We start from the raw sequence: 23,597 nt of genomic DNA, 5'->3' as shown, positions 1-23,597 counted from the left end.
CTTTAGGTATCCCATTACCATCTCCTTTTGACTCCAGCACCTGCAGTATTTAGCTTTTGTGTCACATCAGGAAATATTAGAACAGGTGACCAAAAACTTGTCAAAGAGGTAGATTTTAAGGACTGTCCTTCGGATGAGACATTAAACTGAGGCCCCGTCGGCTCTCTCTGGTGGATGTAGAAGATCCCATGGGACTATTTCGAAGAACAAGGGAGTTCTCCTTGGTGTCCTGTCCAATATTTATCCCTCAACCAACACACTCCACCTAGAGGTCCTGTTGAAGAATTGCAAGTACTTGCTCCTAGTTCCAGGAAGGTTAGGATATATATACATCAAGATTAACATCTCAGCAAAGTGGTTTCCACTTCGTAGTGTAACAATTGGGTGCAATCAATTCTTTTTTCACAAGATGAGGCAAGGCCATCATTTGTTACCCATCCCTAATTGCCCTTGAGAAGGTGAGGGTGAGCGCCTTCTTGACAACTGAGTGACTTGCTCGGTCATTTCACAGGGCAATTAAAGTCAACCACATTGCTGTGGGTCTGGAGTCACATATAGGCCAGATTGGGTAAGGACGGCAGATTTCCTTCCCTAAAAAGGGCAATAGTGAACCACTCAATAATTTCATGGTCACCATTACTGATAATTCAATTAACTGAATTCAATTCACAAACTGCCATGGTGGGAGTTAACTCATGTCTCATTATTAGTCATTCATCCAGGATTACTAGTCCAGTAACATAACCATGAAGCTACCACTCCCGATTCTTCAGCATACTGAAGAAGCTACAGTGAAACTGCAGACAGTTGAGGCTTTCACACCAAGAAGTGGAAATAATTGGGTGCAGTGTACTTCTAGTCTCCCAGAGGTTAGATGCCCAGCAGAACATTGGTACAAGAGCTTAAGTTATGATCACCATCATGGTTGATGCTCCCAACTTGAAAATCAGGGACATAGCGTAGATTTTAGGAGCTGGAATTGCTCTTCCTGTAGTCAATGGTGAAGAGCATTGGGCAGTGGTGTAAAGAATCCATTTTGCTCATTCGCCCTCCCCTGCTACCCACCAAGACCAACTTCACCCCCTTAGAGTCTGGGGCCCAATGGGAATTCCAAAATTGGGCACAGGGCAGGAACTTTGGAGTCGGGGACCCAGTGGCGGAATCAGAATAAATTGTTTCTCTCCATTAATGATGGCGCCATTTGACCTTGTTTCCCCTTGTGCAATGTAACAGCAATCTGAAGGACACAGGCAGCCTTGGCACTGGAAGTTGTGAGAATCTTTAAATATCATCTCTGATATAGCTACACAGGTTGTTGGGGGGGGTGGTGTAGGGGGGTGGCGAGATGGGGTACTTAGAGTAATTAGGTGCTGTTAAGTACACGCACAATCAGGATTTTGGGAGCATAATAAAAAGACCATTTGTTCTTTTCCCTGTGCATTGTGAGAGGAAAAGTGATCAAAATCTGAAATTTTAATAAAATTGTAACAAAATGTTGACTTCTTTTTTTAAAGTAACAATATAACTTACGTTGCTTGTATGCTTCTTTTATGGCTTTAATTTGCTGAAAAATAAATGATCATGGGTCAATATTTTTACATGCTGATAAGAGGTTTTGTTTAGTCAAATGAAGAGCACGTGATTGATAACATAAAGACAGAAAATGCTGGAAACAACCAACAGCATCTGGGAACCCAGGAACAGAAGGAGGCCATTCAGCCCCTCAAGCCTGTTCCGTGCCATTCAATGAGATCATAGCTGAGCTGTATCTTAACTCCATCCACCCATCTCTGTGGAGAGAGAAACAGTGTTAACATTTCAGGTCGATGCCTGGACAAGAACCAGAAAAAGTTCTAACTTTTAACTGCAGTCCAGAGAGAAGGCTGTGGGGGCAGGGGAGGTGGTGTGGGGTGGGGGTGGTATGGAGGAGGGGTGCAGGGAAAGGCCAAAAGGGTCTGTGATAGGATGGAAGGCAGGAGAGATTAAATAACAAAAGGCATGATGGTGCAAGGCAAAAGGAGATGGTCATGGGACAAGTAAAGAAACAATAGATGGGTCTAAAGGAGTTGTGAATGACAGAATCATGAACAGCTGTCGTCCAAAAGAGAAAGAGACCCAAAACAAAGAAAGAGAATGGAAGCAAAATGGGGGATGAGATTACAGTCTGAAATTGTTGAACTGAATGTTGAGTCCGGAAGGCTGTAAAGTGCTTTACCAAAAGATGGGGTGCTGTTTCTTGAGCTTATGTTGAGCTTCATTGGAACACTGCAGGAGGCCGAAGACAGAGAAGTCACTGTGGGAGTCAAGTGGAGAATTAAACGGAGCTGAAACATTTGGCTGAATCCAAATTTGCGCTAAATGTAATATCTCCAAATTTGCAGATGACACAAAACTGGGTGGGAGGGTGAGTTGTGAGGAGGATACAGAGAGGCTTCAGGATGATTTGGACAAGTTGAGTGAGTGGGCTAATGCATGGTAGATGCAGTATAATGTGGATAAATGTGAGGTTATCCACTTTGGCAGCAAAAACAGGAAGGCAGATTATTATCTGAATGGCTATAAACTGAGAAAGGGGAATATGCAGCGAGATCTGGGTGTTCTCGTACACCAGTCACTGAAGGTAAGCATGCAGGTGCAACAGGTGGTAAAAAAGACAAATGGTATGTTGGCCTTCATAGCGAGAGGATTCGAGTACAGGAGCAGGGATGTCTTGCTGCAATTATACAGGGCCTTGGTGAGGCCACACCTGGAATATTGTGTGCAGTTTTGGTCTCCTTATCTGAGGTAGGATGTTCTTGCTATAGATGGAGTGCAGCGAAGGTTTACCAGACTGATTCCTGGGATGGCAGGACTGACGTATGAGGAGAGATTGAGTCGGTTATGATTATACTCACTGGAGTTCAGAAGAGTGAGGGGGGATCTCATAGAAACCTATAAAATTCTAACAGGACTTGACAGGGTAGATGCAGGAAGGATGTTCCCAATGGTGGGGGAGTCCAGAACCAGGGGTCATAGTCTAAGGATACGGGGTAAACCTTTCAGGACTGAGAGGGGGAGAAATTTCTTCAATCAGTGAGTGGTGAGCCTGTGGAATTCGCTACCACAGAAAGCAGTTGAGGCCAAAACATTGTATGTTTTCAAGAAGGAGTTAGATATAGCTCTTGGATCTAAAGGGATCAAAGGGTATGGGGCGACAGCAGGAACAGGTTACTGAGTTGGATGATCAGCCATGATCATAATGAACGGCGGAGCAGGCTCGAAGGGCCGAATGGCCTACTCCCGCTCCTATTTTCTATGTTTCTATGTTTCAGTGCCTGACAAAAACAGCGGCCCGCCCATGCAATCTTCCGTGCGGTGGCTCATTTAAATAGCTGGGGCGGGCCATCCCCCCCCCGCCAACCCTGATCACATGGAGAGGGCTGGCTGTCCGTCCCCGGTAATGGTGTCAGCTGCCTGCATGCACCACTTTTAAAGGGATTTCAGCCCTACCATGAAATGTAAATATTTAAAGATAAAGAAAATACAAATAAATTACGACATTTTTCCTGCCCCTTCCCACCCCGCCAATAACAAATAAATTAATTATTTGCCCTATCCCCCCCCCACAAAAAACTTACCTTTACCATCTGACCATCCCCCCCCCAAACCTTCAACTACAACCCTTACCACCATCCCCTACACCCATGATGTTACTTTGACCCCGTTTCCCCCACCCCCTGCACTGATAAACGTACCTCCTCCCCCTTCCCCATCAGCGTGGCGCCTCGTTTCCCGGGACGGGATTCTGAAGGCTCGGGAGTGCCGGCCACTGGGCCGAAGATTGCAGTGGGACATTAGGCGGCAGCGTAAGTACCATTTATTCATTCATTTTAATTTATTTTCATATTGAAATGGGGGTCCTGTCGCCGATTGGTTGCGGGTGGGGGGGGGGGCCGCCACGAGGCCTCGCCTCCACCAGTAATATCGGGCCAGGCCCTCCCAGCGTTGGGGTGCGTGGCGGCCCTCTCCCGGGAGGCATCTTCAGGCCCCACCCCCCGCCCCACCGTCACGGACCCCAACGCCTGGGGGAGGACAAAATTCAGCCTGTTAGCTCTGTTACTTTCTCCACAGAGGTTGCCTGATCTGCTGAGTATTTCCAACATTTTCTGTTTTTTTTCATGTGATGAAGATGTGTGTTGTGTCTATTCTGGTTTACTGTTTTCAGAAGATAGGAGTGATGACTGAAGGCTGGGTGGAAAAGATGGATTTTGAGACGTTTTCTAAAGGAGGAAAGAGGTGGGTGAGTTTTGAGAGGGAGCTCCGTACAACAGAGACCAGAAGCAATAGCAATAGAGGTGCCTCATCCCATCAACAACTAGTGACAAAAATGATACGCTGAAGAAAGAAAGTTATGCTAAACCTTTATAAATCGCTGGTCGGTCCTCAGCTGGAGTTCTGTGTCCACTTCTGGGCACCACACTTCAGAAAAGATGTCAATTCTTTGGAGAGGGTGCGGAGGAGATTTACTGGAATGGTACCACGGATGAAAGAGTTCAATTATGTGGGGAGACTGGAGAAGCAGGGATTGTTCTCCTTTAAGTAGAGGAGGTTAAGGGGAGATTAAATTGAGCTGTTCAAAATTATGAGGGGTTTTGATAAAGTAAACATGGATCAGTAACCAGAGGACACCAGATTTAACATAATACGCAAAGAATCCAGAAGGGAAATAAGGAGTTTTTTTAAGCACGAGTTGTTGTGATCTGGAATACACAGACTGAAAGGGCACCGGAAATGGGTTTAACAGTAACTTTCAGAAGGGAATTGAACATATACTTGAAAAGGAAAACTTTGCAGGGCTCTGGGGAAGCAGCAGGGGAGTGGGACTAATTGAATAGTTCTTTCAAGGAGTCAGCCCAGTCTTAATGGGCTGAATGGCCTCCTTCTATGCTGTATGATTCTAAGATCCGATGTTACAGTTCTTTACCCTTCCTAAGCTCATTTTTTTAATGAAAGCAGTGCTCTTTTACCGGAATCACAGAATTTTTACAGTGCAGAAGGAGGCCATTCGGCCCACCGTGTCAGCACCAGCTCTCCGACTCAGCAATTCACTTAGTGCCATCCCCCCGCCTTCTCCCCGTAACCCTGCACATTCTTTTCAGCGAACAGTCTACAGAATTGCAGAATTGTTACAGTTTCACGAATTTGCATGTCATCCTTATGCAGGGCCATGCTAATCTTTTCTGTGTCGTTCCAAGTTTAGTATATATGTTGCAATAAATTCATAAATATATAATATCGTTTAAAATCAAGCATACTGAATTAGCTCGTGTGCAGAGAATCTCAATCAGGACATCTTCATGAGTGCCAACTCCTTTCATTGCCTCCTTCAGTAACTTGGCATCAAATTCACAGGGGCGGTTCAGCATTGCTAATATTGTCTTTTCCAAGCACCCACTGAGGTCACCTTTAAGCATTTTTTCTATATCCTACAAAAAATAGGGAAGAAAAAGACATATTACACCGTGTTTTTCCTTCTTTCACTTTTTTTGAGGCTTTGAAAGCACTTTATTTACTTCTCAGTCTCCCTGGATACCCATTGTCTGTGGGTAGCTGGCCAGTTAGATGACATACTCTTGGGCCACTTTGTTAGGAAAATGTCAAGCTTTTTAAAAAATATTCGTTCAAGGAATATGAGTGTCTCTGGCCAGGCTAGCATTTATTGCCCAGCCCTAATTGCCCTTGAGAAGGTGGTGGTGAGCTGCCTTCTTGAACCGCTGCAGTCCATGTGGGGTAGGTACACCCACAGTGCTGTTAGGAAGGGAGTTCCAGGATTTTGACCCAGTGACAGTGAAGGAACGGTGATATAGTTCAAAGCAGGATGGTGTGTAGCTTGGAGGGGAACCTGCAGCTGGTGATGTTCCCATGTAACTGCTGCCCTTGTCCTTCTAGGTGGTAGAGGTTGTGGGTTTGGAAGGTGCTGTCTAAGGAGCCTCGGTGAGTTGCTGCAGTGCATCTTGTAGATGGTACACACTGCTCCCACTGTGCGTTGGTGGTGGACTGTGGTGAAGTTGGACTCGCAAGTGGCTGGATTTCTCTTCTGGTTGGTGGATTAGTGGCAGGGTGTGGCTTCCACCCACCCACCTGATTCCGCCACTAATCCTCCACTTTCTTTCACACAGGTTCCTCTAATTAGGTATCCAAGGTGACTCAGGAGCTTTAGTTCTCTCCTCTTTCAATTACTACTGCAGGGAAAGAAACACCTTTTATGACCTCAGCATGTCCCAAAGCACTTTACAGCCAATGAGGTACTCTTGAAGTGTAGTCACTGTTGTAATGTAGGAAATGCATCAGCCAATTTACACACAGGAAACTCCCACAAACAGCAATGTAATAATGATCCGATAGTCTGTTTTTGTGTTGTTGATTGAGGGACAAATATTGGCCAGGACACTGGGGAGAATAGTGCTATTGGGTCTTTTACATCCAACTGACAGGGCAGACAGGTAATCAGTTTCAGGTCTCATCTGAAAGGCAATGCCTCTGACATTTAAGCACTCCCTCAGCACTACACTGGGACTGTTAGCCTAGATTTTCTGCTCAGGTCTCTGGACTGGGACTTGTGGCTCACAGGCAAGAATGCAACCAACTGAGCCAAGGCTGGTGTCTCTCATGACAAGTTTTTGAAAACAGAAGAAATAGCAAGTACATGAAGAGGCTCTGAAGAGGGCTGAACAGTGGCTGTCTATCTGCTTGAACAAAACTGAATAAGTCACTATAGATGTTTTAGTATTTGATGTTTGTTAAAGCATCCCCTTCAGATTTGTGTACAAAACATAGGAAACAGGAGTGCACAGTGTAAAATGAAATTGTATTGTAGAAACTCTAATCTCATGAAGGAAATGGAAATCCAAGTTTTGGTTTCAGTATTGATTTATCACACACTCAATGTGTTAAGTTTCATCTGAGCCTTGTTGCAATTGTACTTACTTTGCCATACAAAGCCCTGTATTTCTCTTTTATCTTCTGTCTCTGTTCTGCCGAACGACTTGCGAGGATTTTGATAATTGTGGTTTCATCTGTTCCTAAAAATGCGAATGCAAATCACATAGCTAAGTTAAATAGTAACATCAATTGTAAATCGTGTCACATCACAAAACTAAGATTAAGAGGTGATGTAATTGTGGTGTTTAAGATGATTAAAGGAGTTGCTATGGCAGAGAAGATAAGAAATAGAAGCTGGAGGAGGTCATTTGGCCCTTCCAACCTGCTCCTCCATTCAACAAGATCGTGGCTAATCTTTTATTGCAACTCCACCTTCCTGCATTATCCCCATATCCCATAGTTACCAAAAATCTCTGTCTTGAGTATAATCAATGACTAAGCATTCTCAGCTCTCTGGGGTAGAGAATTCCAAAGATTCACAACTCTCTGAGTGAAAACATTTCGCCTCATTTCAGTCCTAAATGACAGACCCTTTATTCTGAGACTGTGGCCCCATGTTCTAGATTCCCCAGCCAGTGGAAACATTTTCTCAGTAGCTACCCTGTCAAACCCCTTAAGAATTTTATATATTTCAATGTGATCACCTCTCATTCTTCTAAATTCCAGGGACCTAGTCTACTCAATCTACTCAAAGAGAATGAAGCTATTTCCTCGAATGGAGGAGTGGGGGAGTCCAGAATAAGGTGGCATAACCTTAAAATTGGAGCCAGGCCATTCAGGAGTGATGTCAGGAAGCACTTCTTGACACAAAGGGGAGTGGTAAATCTGGAACTCTCTCCCACAAAAAGCTGTAGAGGCTGGGGGTCAATTGAAAATTTCAAAAATAGGAATTTTTTGTTAAGTAAGAATATTAAGAATTATGGAACCAATGTGGGTAGATAGAGTTAAAGTACAGATCAACCATGATCTAATTGAATGGTAGAACAGGTTTGAGGAACTGAATGACCTCCTCCTCTTGCTGTCTTCCTGGTGACAATGCCTTTATAGCTTTACAAATATAGCATTCAACTTCCAAACCTGTCTGACGCCCTGTAATGATCACTGCACAAACATTATTTCCAAAATGTTTAAATATTGGCTGAAGATATTCTGTTTGCGGCTGATTAAAGTAAAGGCGCATTGCCTGGACGAAATGGGTGAGGCCAAATTTTACTTCGAAGTATATCAAGAAAAAAAGCAACCGAAGACACTTGCGGAAATTAGAAAAAGGAAAATTTGGAATATTTTGTAAAAAAGTTTTCTTTACTCAAGATTGATAAATTGTGGCATGCATTACCAACAACAACAACAACAACAAATTGCATTTATACAGCGCCTTTAACATAGTAAAAGGTCCTGAGGTGCTTAGCAGCTGCATAAGTAAACAACAAAAATAGACATCAATCCAAAGAAAGAGATGTTAGGACAGATGATCAAAAGCTTGGTCAAAGGGATAGGTTTTATGAAGTGCCTAAGAGGAGGAAAGAGAGGAGCAGAGAGCTTCAACAACAACAACAACTTGACTTTATGTAGCACTTTCCATGTAGAAAAACATTCCACTAAGCCACATAAGGAAATACTGGGCTGGCGGCGAGCTTCAGAAATGGGCAGGCCGCACGCCAAAGAGCCGTCGCAATCTCAAGCGCAGCGGCTCATTTAAGTAACTGGGGCGGGCTGCTCCCTCCAATCACATGGAAGGAGTGGGCTGTCTGTCTCCAGCAATGGCGTCAGCTGCCTGTGCGCAGGCGTGACACCATTTTTAAAGGGCTCTCAGCCCTACCGGCTAATTTAAATATTTAAAGACAAATTGAATAACATTAAATAAATACATTTCTTTTGCCCCTCTCCCCCTCCCCCCATAACAATGAATTTAATTATTTTCTCTTTCCCCCCAAAACACTTACCTTACCATCTGTCCTTCCCCCGCCCCCCCACAAACTGCACAAACTTTAAACTACAACCTTTCTCACCATCCCCTACACCCATGATGTTAATTTGACCCTGTCCCCCTCCCACCGCACTGATAAACTTACCTCCTACCCCCTCCCCACCAGTGTTGTACCTTGTTTCCCCGGATGGGGATCCAAAGGCATGGGAGTGACGGCTGCCGGGCCATCAAGATGAGACGTGAGTATATTTATGTTTATTAGTTTCATTGATTTGAATATTGAAATTGTGGTTCCGTCGCCCAGAGACAAGTTGGAAGTTGGACGCCACAGTGTCTGCCAGCGTCGAGGTCCATGGCGGGCCTCATCCGGGGCCATCTTCAGGTTCCACCACCACTCCCCCCCCACAACCCGCCACGGACCCTGATGTCAAGGGCTCCTTAAAATCCAGCCCTTAGGGCAGATGACGGTAAGCTTGGTCAAAGTGGTAGGTTTTAAAAGGAGGAGAGTGCAGTTGAGAAATGGAGAGGTTTAGGGAGGGAATTGCAGTGTTTAGAGCCTTGACAGCTGAAGGCATGGCCACCAATGGTGAAATGCTGAATGTCAGGGATGCACAACAGGCCAGCACTGGAAGAATTCTCCAATGACAATAATAGAGACAGAAAACATTGGGATTATTCCGAATACATTAATTCTCTCCACATGGTGCCAAACTTCAGTGAGACATGGCAGGAGGCAGCAGTGTAGCAAGAAGAAAGTTCAGAAGTTTTATTTTTAAACTTTAAAAAAGTTGCTGTCAGGTTTCCCAGTATTTTAGCAATTGACTGAAGGGAAAGAAAAGTGCATTTCTATTTAGGACTTTGTTCCAACAACAATACCCAGGAATAGTAATACTGCAACTAAGGTTAAGAGATTAGTTTGATAGTCTAATGACTTTGATAAACTACAGCACTTAACTAGGTTATTCCAGGTAAAGGAGTTTATATATTGGTAGTCATGGATTATGAATATTATAAAAGAGATTTTTGCACGCCAAAGGAAAATATGAAAATATATTTGTGATAAATAAACTGCATTATTTGCATGCACATTTGCTAACCTCTGTAGTTCATTAAGCTAAAAACAACTGCAGTTTCTTTGTCAAGCCTGTCTTGTTGTCATGTAACATTTAAGACTATCGTGCTTTAATAAGGTGAATGTGGTAACTGTGTCTGCTAATGCTCAGAGAGGTTTGGCACTTGTTTCCATTAAAGGAGAGAAAGCACTTTACAGCCAATGAAGTACTTTTGAAGTGTAGTTACTGTTATAATGGAGAAAGCGTAGTAGTCAATTTGTGCACAGCAAGCTCCCACAAACAGCAATGAAATAAATGACAATATAATCCATTCTACTGATGTTGGTTGAGGAATAAATATTGGCCAAGCTACCAAGGAGAAATGCTCTGCTCTTTGTCGAAATAATGCCATTGAATCTTTTACATCCACCTGAGAGGGCTTCGGTTTAATGACTCATCGAAAACAGGCCATCTCTTACAGTGCAGCACTCCCTCAGTACTATGCTGGGAGTGTCAGCCTAGACTATGCTCTCTAGTCTCTGGAGTGGGACTATAAACCCATGACCTTCTGACATAGAGGCGAGGGTGTTACCCAGTGAGCCATGACACCTTGGTTAAGTAGCAAAGTTGAAAATATTTGTCATCTATTTGAGCCAGTTCACTTCATTCATACAACTTTTTACTGGTCCTTTCATTGTTGTTGTGAGTGATACAGGTTTTCTGTTGAGAATACTGGCATGTAGCGTGAGCACGGCAGTGCAGATTGTAATTTGTTTTCAATGGCCGTTGACATGGCAGGGTCAATATTATAGATCCTTGTTTTAAGTGCACAATGTGTGGTGCAAAGGGGAGGCCAGAAATATAACGCTGCAGTTCGATCGAATGGATTGTGGTCTGTGAGTATCGGCTGGTATATCATTGGTATGTTTTCTCTGGAAAAGAGAAGGCTGAGGTATGACCTGACAGACGTCTTCAAGATTATGAATAGAGCAGGCACAAAAAAGATGTTTCCACTAGTGGGTGAGACCTGAACTAGGGGCCATAAATATAAAATAGTCAATAATAAATATAATAGGTAATTCAGGAGGAACCTCTTTACCCAGACAGTGGTGAGAATGTGGAACTCACTACCACATTGAGTGGTTTAGGTGAATAGCATAGATACATTTAAGCAACAGATGGATAAGAATATGAGGGAGAAAGGAATAGCAGTATATGTTGATTGGATGAGGTGAAGAAGGGTGGGAGGAGGCTCGGGTGAAGCATATGCACCAGCATGGACCAGTTGGACCGAATAGCCTGTTTCTGTGCCGCAAATTCTTTGTAACTTTGTACAGAGGGCCTCTGGCTTTGTGTTTCCATCTGGTAGTTATAATTATAGATGTTTCGCCTACTTCTCCATCTCCTTTAATCCACCAGTGTTGGAGAATGCTTAAAGTACATGTTTAAATCTTGTACAAGAAGGCTGTTGTGCCAGATACTTATCATCACCAACAAGGAAAGTAAATGTATGGGGGCTAAATCCCTGCCTAGCTTCAGCTGTCAGAGACTAAGCTAGTTTCTCTGCTTTTTCATAGGATCATCGAATCTCATGGCACTGAAGGAGGCCATTTGGCCAGTCGTACCTGTGCTGGCTCTTTGAGCCAGCTATTCAACTTAGTCTCACTCTCTTGCTCTTTCCCCATAGCCCTGCACATTAGTCCTTTTCAAGTACATGCCCAATTGCCTTCTAAAAGTTGCTATAGAATCTGATTCCACCATCCTTTCAGGTAGTGTGTTCCAGATCTTAACAACCCTCTGTGTGAAGAAATTTCTCCTCATTTCCCCTCTTTTGCCAATTATTTTAAATCTATGACCGCTGGTTACTGACCCACCTGCCAGAGGTAACAGTTTCTCCCTACCTGCTCTATCAAAACCTCTCAAGTATGATACCTACATTAAAATATTAACAGGAATCTTCATTTCTCCCCTGAATAACAGGCTTCCATCGAGATATCCTTAGCGTGTCTTTAAAATTCTTTATCCATTTTTTTAAACAATGTAACATGGAACAGGAGCCACCTGTTAGATGTGTTATATTAGGTTTTAAGGTGATTCATTGTCTGGCATATTAATATCAGGTGAGGCGTTTTGTTTAAACTGCCAGGAGGGGAAAGGGAGTGTACTGATCATTGTCATAACAATAAAGCCCAGATATCTTTTACAGTTTCACATATTCAGGTTGGCATTTGGTGCTGTTTGCTAGTTAGGCAATACAACCAAATGGTGTTGCTAGGCAGCGGAGCTGTTTTATTGGGCATCCTTTGTCCTCTTCAGTTTGGGATTGAATCATGTCACCTCTCCTTGTCATAATATATAAGCCAATGAAGTGTAACCCAGGCACAGGCTGTTGCTCTCCAGGGAACTGGTGATGAGAAACTGAACCCCCTCCCTGTAAAACTAAGCACCGGTGCTAGAGAAGACAGTCTGGCTGCCGTTCCTACATTACAGCAAAGACATTACATAAAAATACTTCATTGGCTGTAAAGCACTTTGGAACAAGCTGGAGATGGGAAACTTCGACCAACCTTTGCATGTAGAAGTGTTTCCTAATTTCACAGGTTTGGCTCTAATTTTTAGACTATTCCCTCTCGTCCTCAACTCCCCAATTTGAGATTGTGGAAGATTGTTCAGGAAAGTTTCTTCCTTCTTTTCATGGAGTCAGAAAAGTCTTGTCTCTTTATCAGAGGACCCTCCCCCAACTGAAAATGCTTCATTAATTCCCACTCAAAACACAAGGAAGACACTCCACAGTTAAACACTTGTGCCTTTTATTCTGTCATAACTGTAATGATCACAAAATGTTCAATGTCAGCTCAATTCAAATGAAAACTTAATGTCCAGATAGAAATATTTGATTACCTGCTCCTTTGCAAGCCTTTTTTATCCTCTTGGCATCTCCCTCTTCACTGAAATGCACATGATAGTGAATACTTGGCTGCAAAACAAAATATGATTATTACTATTAGTACACAGTATCTAATATACACAAAGCATAGTATAAAAATGGAGGTGGAGGACCACTTTAAATCATCCATCTGCTGCCTATGTCCTAACTCGCACAAATTTTCATTCACCCATCACCTCTGTGCTCACTGACCTACATTGGCTCCCAGTCCAGCAACACATTGATTTAAAATTCCCATCCTTGTTTTCAACTCCCTCCATGACCTCAGCCCTCCCTATCTCTGTAATTTCCTCCAGCCCTGCGCTCCTCCAATCCTGGCCTCTTGAGCATCCCTGATTTTCATCGCTCCACCATTGGCGGCCGTACTTTCAGCAGTCTGGGCCTTAAACTCAGGAATTCCCTCCCTAAACATCTCCATCTCACTACCTCTCTTTCCTCCTTTAAGATGCTCCTTAAAATCTACCTCTTTGACCAAGCTTTCGGTCACCTGTCCAAATATCTCCTTCTGTGTTTCAGTATCAAACGTTGTTTGATAACGCTCCTGCAAAGTACCTTGGGATGTTTTACTACATTAAAGGTGTTATATAAATGCAAGTTGTTATTGCATTTCTCAATGCTCTTTCTGTATTAATATTTATCCTTGTGTAGTGACTGGTGAGCTCATTCCATATGACAAGCTGTGACGTTTATGCTATCACAAGCCATGGGCATTTCAAACCAGAATTTGCAAGTATGAAATTTGAACATGCAGTAAGTAGTAAATCTAAAATAACATCTGAATATGCTAAAGATCCATCAATGTCACAAGGACAAAAGATCATAGGAACCGGAGGTGGCCATTCAGCCCTTTGAGCCTGTCCCGCCTTTCAATCTGATCATGGCTGAGCAGTCCCTCATCTCTATTTTCCCACCTTTGCCTCATGTCCCTTGATATCCTTACCCAACACAAGGTAATCTCGGTCTTGAACATTTCAATTGACCCCAGGCAATCACTGCCTTTTGAGCAGGGAATTCTAGATTTCCACTACTATTTGTGTGAAAAAGTGCTTCTCTCCTAAATAGCCTAGCTCTAATTGTAAGATTGTTCCGCCTTATTCTGGACTCCTCCATCAGAGGAAATAGTGGCCTGCGTTTTAACAGGGGCAAGTTATTTAGACGATGGCAGGGAAGGGTAGAGTTTCAGATGGGAAACTCCACAGTGAGCATCTTTTAACCTTGACAGGTTCCCCGCCCTGAAGTCAATCAGATTGACAGACTTGGCATCCAGTGTGGTGGGGAGGACTCCAGAGTAGGTCACAGGAACAGATAGGAGAGATCCAGCATCCTGGGGAGGGGCCCGATCCTGTTTGGTGGGTGTGTCTGAGCCACAACCGTGTTGGTGGAGCTTGGGGGCTGTGGGGTGGGGGGGAATCACTGACCTCCTCCCCAATGCTGTTCTCACCCTCTTTCAGCTGCTGGGTTTTGCAAGGCCTGGGAAACCTGACAGGCCACAGTTAACCCTGTAAAAGCCTTATTAAAAAATATTTAGACGGCCAATCCACCTCCTGGGAGCTCAACCTTCTAAACACAAGGGAATACAAGCCAAGTTTATGCAGCCTGTCCTCATAGTTTAACATAGATAGGTAGATTAACATTTCACATAGAAACACTTCATCAGCACCGTGTTTGTGTCAGAACAGAGCAAGAAAACAGGCCAGGCTCTTTATATATAGAATTATGTATAAATTGCAACAGAGAACCAGGCCCTGTTGGCCCAATCAGTCTGTGTCAGTGTTTGTGCTTCGCACGGGCAGGACTCTCAAAAGAACAAACTACTCATACTGGTCTTTATCTGCTGGCTCCCAGATTGGGTGTCTCTCTCACACAGCTGGCGGCAACATCGAGATGAACATAACCATGTTTTTAACAAACATATCAAAGTGACGGACAGGAAACAATCCACTGGTCCATCTATCCCCACCCTATCTCTGTAATCTCTTCCAACCCTACAATCCTCCGAGATCTCCCTGCTCCTCTAATTCTGGCTCTTGCTCGTCCCTGATTTTCATTGCTTCACCATTGCTGGCTGTGCATTAAATATGCCATATAATATATAATCTAAATATACTACATTTAACATGCCATATAAATGCAATTTGTTGCTGTTGTATTAAATTTGTCAACTTTTTCTCACCCACTGATTGAGCTTATCCAGATCCTTTTGAATTTGTGTGCATAGATATTCATCATTTGTCACTGCCCCAAATTTAATTCAAGTCCCACAAACTGTTGAACACAGTAACACTCCCAGATCATTCCCTTATCTTACTGTAATGACACTTACAGGTCAAATTGAAATTATTGAAAAATATCATCAGACATGGATAGACTATTTTGTTTGTTGTTTTTACATAACATTTATAGCACAGAAACAGGCCATTTGGCCCAACTGGTCAATGCTTCATGTGAGCCTCCTCCCACCCCTACTACATCTCACCCTATCAGCATATCCATCTATTCCTTTGTCCCTCATTTACTCATCTAGATTCCCCTTAAACGCATCTCGAATATTCGCCTCAATACTCGCTGTTGTATCGAGTTCCACATTCTCACCACTCTCTGGGTAAAGAAGTTTCTTCTGAATTCCCTATTGGATTTATTTCTGACTATCTTATAATTATGGCCCCCAGTTTTCAATTCCCCAAAATGGAAACATCGGGCTTGAAGTTAGGGTGCCCTGCTTTCTGGGCACAGGGCTTGCAATTTGTGATCTGCCCGCACCCATTCAGATCAAGGCGGGCAGCACGCAAATTTGGTGCATCCACCTCAACTGCATGATTATAATGTCTGACTGAGTGAGTCGCATGCTGCTGTCTTCTTAGTGCTGCTGGCTGCCTCTGTGCTCAGCAGGAGGCTGAGTAGCGTTGTTCAGGAATCACGTGGTGCAAACAGCCTGTTATTAAGTCGATTCTTGAGTGCCAGGGACCAATGCTAGGTGAATGAGGGGAGTGTGGTGAATTGAGCAGAGTGAGAGGTTAGTGGAGTGGTGGTAAGAGAGGCCATGTGAGAATGCATTCACTGACCTTGACCACTCACGCGAAGTCACTGGATTTCCTGTGGCACTGCTGCAAGGTCCTAGGGTCCAGATGCCGGGAATTAGCCTTCATGGCCACCTGCTCCCAATTCCTGCTGAGGTTGGTTCTTGAGGGCCTGCTGCCCCTACCACCTCCCCCCTACAGAACCCTGGCATCTCTCCTGTTCACCTCCACTAATACCTCCAGTGTTCCAGCCATTACCTTGAAACCCTCTCTCTGCCCTGGTGTTCACTTTGTCATCATTTAAATTGCGGCAATATTTTTCAGTGCAGCTTCCCTTTAAGAGGGACAGCCTGTCTTTAAGAAGAGGAGTTTGCAACACATGGTCTTTCAACAATGCCTTGGGCTCCCCTGCTGAGCACAGGTAGGGTTAAGAGGAAAACAGCTGGCATTGCACGCTCTCGGCCAGACGCTACAGTCATTCAGATGAGGTGGGTGCACCAAATCTGTGTGCTGATCACCCCGATCTGAATGGGCATGAGCAGGTCACAAAGCATGACCTCTGCACCCAAAAAATGAGGCATATGAACTTCCAACCCCATAGACCCTCCTTTGCCCCATATCCCTTAGTACCCCTCAGTTCTAGTAACATCTTTTTTGCACCTTCTCAAGAGTCTCCTTATCTTTCTTATAATATGGAGAGCAGAACTGTGCACAGACCTGAAAGAGTTATGAATAATCGGACATGCACTTTGAAACAAGCTGCATAGATGATGTCAAAATTTCCAAGCTGAAGTGGTATTCTAAAAGACAAACATACATACACAATCTTTAACCACTAAACTCGGGAAACTCCTTGTCTTTATTATTTTACAATGTTTGATTGACAAATACTTCTATGGGGCTTTTCAGTAATTAGGTTGTAAAGTTGCTTTTTATGTTCTGGTACCATTCAGTGTCAAGCACAATTAAAAAATGGACTGGCCTGGCTGAGTCGAGTGCCCCAATTTTGAATATTGGTTGATAATATTGTGCAGACCGAATATCTTCCAAAATATGGGTTGTTGGAGTTCAGAGTGGGACCACATCAGTAACATTTCTTCTTTAATTGGCCTTGTGATAGCTCATACCAAGCTAGAAATACTGCCTCAGTATGTTACTGGTTCATTAACCAATGGACTGCTCACTTGGGTAAACCACTTCTTTCTGAGGTCTGAGATGGAGCACTCGGCTGTCGTGAAATGTTGGGTCTAGCAGCTCGGATGAGAATGGGATTGAGATTAATGAGATCTTGGTCATTGAGTATAAATCAAGAATCAGATTGATGTGTTCTTGAACGCTAAGAGAATCAAGGAATATGGGGATAGGGCAGGAAAATGGAGTTGAGGTACGAGATCAGTCATGATCTTATTGAATTGCGGAGCAGGTTTGAGGAGCCATATGGCCCACTCCTGCTCCTATTTCTTATGTTCTTATGTTATTAACTTGATAGATTTTTGTTGGGCAAGGATATTGAGGGATATGGAACTCATTCAGGTAAACAGACTTGAGGTACATGTCAGCCATGATTTAATTGAATGGCGGAGCAGGCTCGAGGGGCTGAATGGCCTGCTCTTCTTCCTATCACTCTAACTTACCCAGTGAACTGAAGTGGGTATAAGAGTCACTAGAGACTGAGACCTAAAAATGAGGACCTCTAAGTGGGCCTCCACCACTGGAAATGCTACATGAGACCAGTCAGCACATATTCTGCAACATGGGTCAAAGTGTCGAGCGATGGCCAGGTTTGAAGTCACATATACAGATGTATATACTGATCCCTTCCCCTCCTTGACTTCTCTGTCTCCATCTCTGGGGATAGGTTGTCTACTAATATCCATTATAAGCCCACCGACTGCCACAGTTACCTCAACTACACTTCTTCACACCTGCCTCCTGTAAGGACTCCATTCCATTCTCCCAGTTTCTCTGTCTCCGATGCATCTGCTCTGATGATGCTACCTTCCATGACAGCACTTCTGATATGTCTTCCTATTTCCTCAACCGAGGACTCCCCCCCACTGTTGTTGACAGGGCCCTCAACCGTGTCTGGCCTATTTCCCACACCTCTACCCTCACCCCTTCGCCTCCCTCCCAGAACCGTGATAGGGTTCCTCTTGTCCTCACTTTCCACCCCATCAGCCACCATATCCAAAGGATCATCCTCTGCCATTTCTGCCACCTCCAGAGTGATGCCACTACCAAAGGCATCTTCCTCTCCCTTCCCCTGTCAGCAATCCAAATGGATAGTTCCCCCCACGACACCTTGGTCCACTTCTCCATTACCCCCACCACCTCATCCCCGTCCCATGGCACCTTCCCCTGCAATCACAGGAGGTGTAATACCTGCCCATTTACCTCCTCTCTCCTCACTATCCAAGGCCCCAAACACTCCTTCCAGGTGAAGCTATGATTTACTTGTACTTCTTTCAATGTAGTATACTGTATTCGCTGCTCACAATGTGGTCTCCTCTACATTGGGGAGACCAAACGGAGACTGGGTGACCGCTTTGCGGAACACCTCCGCTCAGTCGGAAAGCATGACCCCGATCTTCTGGTTGCTGGCCATTTCAACACACCTCCCTGCTCTCATGCTCACATCTCTGTCCTGGGATTGCTGCAGTGTTCCAGTGAACATCAACGCAAACTCGAGGAACAGCATCTCATTTACCTATTAGGCACACTACAGCCTGCCAGACAGAACATGGGGTTCAATAATTTCAGAGCATGATGGGCCCCCTATTTTACTTTTATCTTTCGTTATTTTTTCTTTTAATTTTTGTGTTTATTTTATTTTAGTTTGTTGAGTTTGTTTCTGCTGTGCCTACCCAATGGTTTTTTTTCATGGTTGTGCTTGTGGATGTTTTCAGTCCATTAACACCCTATCTGTACTAATGCTTTGTCTTTAACACACCATTAACATATTGTTTGCCTTTGCTCCATGATCTTCTGGTCACCTTATCCTATCAACACCTTCTCTTTTGTTATCTCTTGCCCCACCCCTGCTTTACTAGCTTAAAATCTTTTCCATTTCTAATATTTGCCAGTTCTGAAGAAGGGTCACTGACCTGAAACAACTCTGCTTCTCTCTCCACAGATGCTGAGTTTTCCCAGCACTTTCTGTTTTCATTTCAGATGTGAGGAGAGTTTGTTAACTGTTGTATTTTGACAAAACTCTTAATCCATATTCCCTTTAGAAGGATGTACACACTGTTCAATCAGACATTCAATAGTGATGTTTAAAAGGGAATTAGATCTCTACATAAAAAGTGAAAAATTTTCAGGGCTACAGAGAAAGAGCAAGAGAATGAGGCTAATTGGATAGCTCTTTCAAAAAGCCAGCACAGGCACAATGCTTCCGTACTGTATCATTCTATCTTTCTATAAGTGTAGAATCAGATTGTTTGCTGAATGTGAACTTCTGGTTTTGTTTTTAAATCAAATATCTACTTATGAGACAATCTAATCCATCCCAATGTTTTCTGCACCTCAGAAAGGAATAGATAATTTTTTTCATGCATGTTTCACTAAAGTTATGATACAACATCAACAGCTTGTATTTATATAGCACCTTTAACATAACAAGACATCACAAGACTTCACAGGAGCATTATCAAACAAAAGCTGACACTAAGCCACATCAGAAGATATTAGTACAGATGACCAAAAGCTTGGTCAAAGAGATAGGTTTTAAGGAGCATCTTAAAGGACGCACGGCTGCCAGTCTTAGGGCCAAAGAAATGGGGGATGTACAAGAGGCCAGAATTGGAGGAGAGCAGAGATCCTGGAGGGTTGTAGTCGGTAATAGTCTAGAATGTCTGATTGGATTCATTTTTTAGAAACGGTCAATAGATATGTCGATTGGAAAATCTAGGCTAAAGGGTTAATTAACAATGAAGAGCAGGAAGAGAATAGTCAGATAGAAGGGTAGATTTTCTTCCTGCTGTGCATGGGGAAATGGAGACCCATTGCACCTCTGCTCCCATTACACTTCCTTGGTATTCCCAGGATCTTTCCCTTCTGAAATAAGTAATCCTGGGCTCTAGTATGTTCAGGCCAAGTGTTCATATTTTAATGAAATAGGAAGGGTGATCAGCTATTATTCTCATTGAATGGCAGATCAAACTCAAGGGGCTGAATGGTCTGCTCCTGTTCCCATGTTGCTATCCTTGCTTCCTGCCTTATCAATTCTTGGGGTAAAGTTCATTAGATGTTCCGGCAGAGGCGCACTTATAGAAACAGGGCCCAGGCCATCTCTCTAAAAAGTATATGACTGGCAGATCTGTGGTGGTCCCTCCAGTCGGTTGATCTTCCATCCTCCATAAACATGGGCTCATCCAAAACTCTGCTGCCCATGTCCTAACTTGCAAGACGTCCTGTTTATCTATCGTCCCCATACTCGCTGACCTACATTGGCTTCCTCCTAATGCCTCAATTTTAAAATTCTCATCCTTGTTTTCAAATCCCTCCATGGCCTCGTGCGCCCCCTCCCCCCCAACTATGTAACCTCCTCCAGGTGCACTACCTTCCGAGATACCTGTGTTCCTCTAATTCCGGCCTCTTGAGCATCTCCTATTTTAATCCCTCCACCATTGGTGGTCGTGCCTTCAGCTGCCCAGGCCCTAAGCTCTGGAATTGTCTCCCTAAACCTCTTCACCTCCAAGCCGCACTCTCCTCATTTAAGATACTCCTTAAAACCTACCTCTTTGACTAAGCATTTAGTCACGCCCTAATATTGCCTTCTGTGGCTTGGTGTCAAATTTTGTTCGATAACGTTCCTGTGAAGCGCCTTGGGAATGTTTTACTAAGTAAGAAGCAAGTAAAAAAAATTGATTTTATATTGTCCCCATTGCCCATCCCCCAGCTTCAAACCCCATGACGCTCAAAAGCACTCAGGGCTCTTCAACAGCAAACAGAAGGGCCCGATGTCAGCAGTGTGTAGTGCAGTTATGGGTTGATTTCTTCTTTGATCTTCTGGTGGAAGGTCCAACCTGGGTCAGCCTTCACCTGTCATTCCTCTGGGCTGTGCAAATAAGAACATAAGAAATAGGCGTAGGAGTCGGATATACAGCCACTGGAGCCTGCTCCGACTTTCAATAAGATCTTGGCCTCAACTCCAATTTCCTGCCTTTTCCCCATAACCCTTGACTCCCCCATAGTTCAAGAATCTATCTCAGCCTTGAATATATTCAATGACCCAGCCTCCACTGCTGTTTGGGGTAGAGAATCCCAAATATTTGCGACCTTCTGAGAGAAGGAATTCCTCCTCATCTCCGTCTTAAATGGGCAACACCTTATTCTGAAACTATGCCCCCTAGTTCTAGATTACCCCAACAAAGGGGAAAATCCTCTCAGCCTCTACCCTCTCAAGTCCAGGGTGGGAAAAATGGGGCAGCGAGTGTTGGTGGAGGAAAACCTACCCTGGCAAACCAGACCTGGGCTGGTCCATTGGTGCATCATTTCGTAAACATGCAAAAGTGATGGACAGTCTTATCAATAATAAGTTACATTTATGTAGTGCCTATAACGTGGTAAAACATCCCAAAGGGCTTCACAGGAGCGTTACCAAAAAGAATTTTACTCTGAGCCACGTAAGGAGATATTTGGACAACTGTTAAAAGAGATAGCTTTCGAAGACCGTCTTCAAGGAGGAGAGAGCGGTAGAGAGGCGGAGAGATTTAGGGAGATAATTCAACAGCTTAGGGCCTAGACAGATGAAGGCATGGTCCCCAATGGTGGAACGATTAAAATCAGGAATGCTCAAGAAGTCAGAATTGGATGAGTGCAGAGATCTCAGAGATGGTGAAGAAGGCGTACGGCATGCTTGCCTTCATCGGCCGAGGCATTGAGTACAAGAGTTGGGACGTCATGTTACAGTTGTACATAACGTTGGTTAGGCCGCATTTGGAGTACTGTGTGCAGTTCTGGTCGCTGCACTACAGGAAAGATGTGATTAAGCTAGAGACGGTGCAGAAAAGAGTCACACGGATGTTGCCTGGTTTGGAGTGCTTGAGTTATAAAGAGAGGTTGGATAGGCTGGGTTGATTTTCCCTGGAGCGAAGGAGGCTGAGAGGGGACATGATAGAGGTATATAAAATTATGAGAGGCATAGATCGGGTAGATAGCCAGAGTCTGTTTCCCATGGTAGGGGTGACTAAAACTAGAGGGCATAGATTTGTGAGAGGGAGGAGGTTTAAAGGGGATCAAAGAGGTAAATTTTTCACACAAAGAATAGTGGGTATCTGGAATGAGCTGCCTGAGGAGGTGGTGGAGGCAGGAACAGTAGTGACATTTAAGAGGCATCTGGACAGGTACTTGAATGAGCAAGGCAGAGAGGGATATGGAATTAATGCAGGCAGGTGGGATTAGTATCGATAGGCATTAAGGTCGGCATGGACGCGGTGGGCCGAAGGGCCTGTTTCTATGCTGTACGACTCTATGACTCTATCTCGGTGGGTTGTAGGGCTGGGGGAGGTTACCGACATGTGGAGAGGCGAAACAATGAAGAGATTGAAAACAAGGCTGAAAGACTAATCATATTTTAAAAGTTTACAGTATCGGACAGCATTAAACCCTGCCTAGCCATCTTGATAATAACCCGCTCCTCATTCAAGTAGTTAAAAACACGTTGTTTGTTTAAAGTATAAATTATTGGTCGGGACCAACAAAATATTTAAAACAACATAAAGATTTTTTTGCTCATCAATTATATTATGAAACTTTAAAAAACAAAGTATTTGCAAGTTTCTTTTCTGCTGTTTGTCAAACAATCAACTGAATAAATTTAAGAGCCAGAAAGTTCAGATGTGGCAAACAATTAGAGTTTTGTACAGGATCGATCGACATATTTACTTACATGACTGTTGCCCATTTTTCCTCAGTTGCGTATCCTTTCCTGAAAATTAGACAACTATAAGCTATTTCTGGTGCAATATTTATATGAGAAGCAATAAAATACATCCTTGTTTTGATTGGGTATGACTTCATTGCAAGTGGGATGGGATCCAGTGATAAGGTTTAATAAGTAATATCTGATACATGGCCCTGACTTTGAGATGCACAGGTACTTAGGGACAGAGTTCAGATTAATCAGTGGGACTTTCAAAAGTAAATAAACTATAATTTCATTCAGAGAGGAAGGCCAACAAAGTATTTACCTGGGTTATTATTATTATTAACAGGGCACAATAGCATAGTGCACCAAATCCCATTTGCCAATCACCCCTGTGCTGACTGACTTACATTGCGGCAATGTCTTCGTTTTAAAATTCACATCTTTGTTTTTGAATCCCTCCATGACTTCACCCCTCTTTATCTCTGAATTCTCCTCCAGCCCTCCAACCCTCCTAGATCTCCGTGCTCTGCCAATTCTGACCTCTTGCATATCCCCAATTTCCATCGCCCCCTTGTTGGCGGCTATGTCTGGAATTCTCCCCCTAAATCTCATCTCCTCTCTGCCACTCTCTCCTCCTTTAAGAAAATCCTTAAAACCTACTTCTTTGACCAAGATTTTGGTCACCTGTCCCAATATTTTTTTATGTGGCTCAGTGTCAAATAATGCATAATAATGTTCCTGGAACATTTTACTGTGTTAAAGGCACTAAATAAATGCAAATTTTTATTGTTATTGGTGCTGGTACGTTACTGGACTAGTAATCCAGAGACCTGGACTAATAATCCAGAGAATGTGAGTTCAA

General features: G+C 43.6%; 1 protein-coding gene and 1 non-coding gene across 2 annotated transcripts in view; both read right to left on the bottom strand.

Moving 5' to 3' along the window:
• The window catches only part of LOC137369657 (annexin A13-like), a 42,788-nt gene extending 19,980 nt beyond the window's left edge, over nucleotides 1-22,808 (bottom strand). The window contains exons 1-5 of the mRNA XM_068030994.1: nucleotides 22,757-22,808; nucleotides 12,802-12,877; nucleotides 6,967-7,061; nucleotides 5,295-5,465; nucleotides 1,531-1,564 (exon numbers count right to left, since the gene is read on the bottom strand). Coding sequence (XP_067887095.1) covers nucleotides 1,531-1,564; nucleotides 5,295-5,465; nucleotides 6,967-7,061; nucleotides 12,802-12,877; nucleotides 22,757-22,771 — 391 coding nt within the window. The 5' untranslated portion in view covers nucleotides 22,772-22,808. The remainder of the gene's footprint in view (nucleotides 1-1,530; nucleotides 1,565-5,294; nucleotides 5,466-6,966; nucleotides 7,062-12,801; nucleotides 12,878-22,756) is intronic.
• On the bottom strand, nucleotides 5,158-5,262 carry LOC137370367 (U6 spliceosomal RNA). Its single transcript, XR_010975128.1, has one exon. It is a non-coding gene; the product is annotated as a U6 spliceosomal RNA (small nuclear RNA).
• Nucleotides 22,809-23,597: the final 789 nt, after the last annotated feature.

The sequence above is a fragment of the Heterodontus francisci genome, chromosome 5, assembly GCF_036365525.1.
Source record: "Heterodontus francisci isolate sHetFra1 chromosome 5, sHetFra1.hap1, whole genome shotgun sequence".
Lineage (NCBI taxonomy): Eukaryota > Metazoa > Chordata > Chondrichthyes > Heterodontiformes > Heterodontidae > Heterodontus > Heterodontus francisci.
This window is presented reverse-complemented; position numbering and strand designations above follow the sequence as displayed.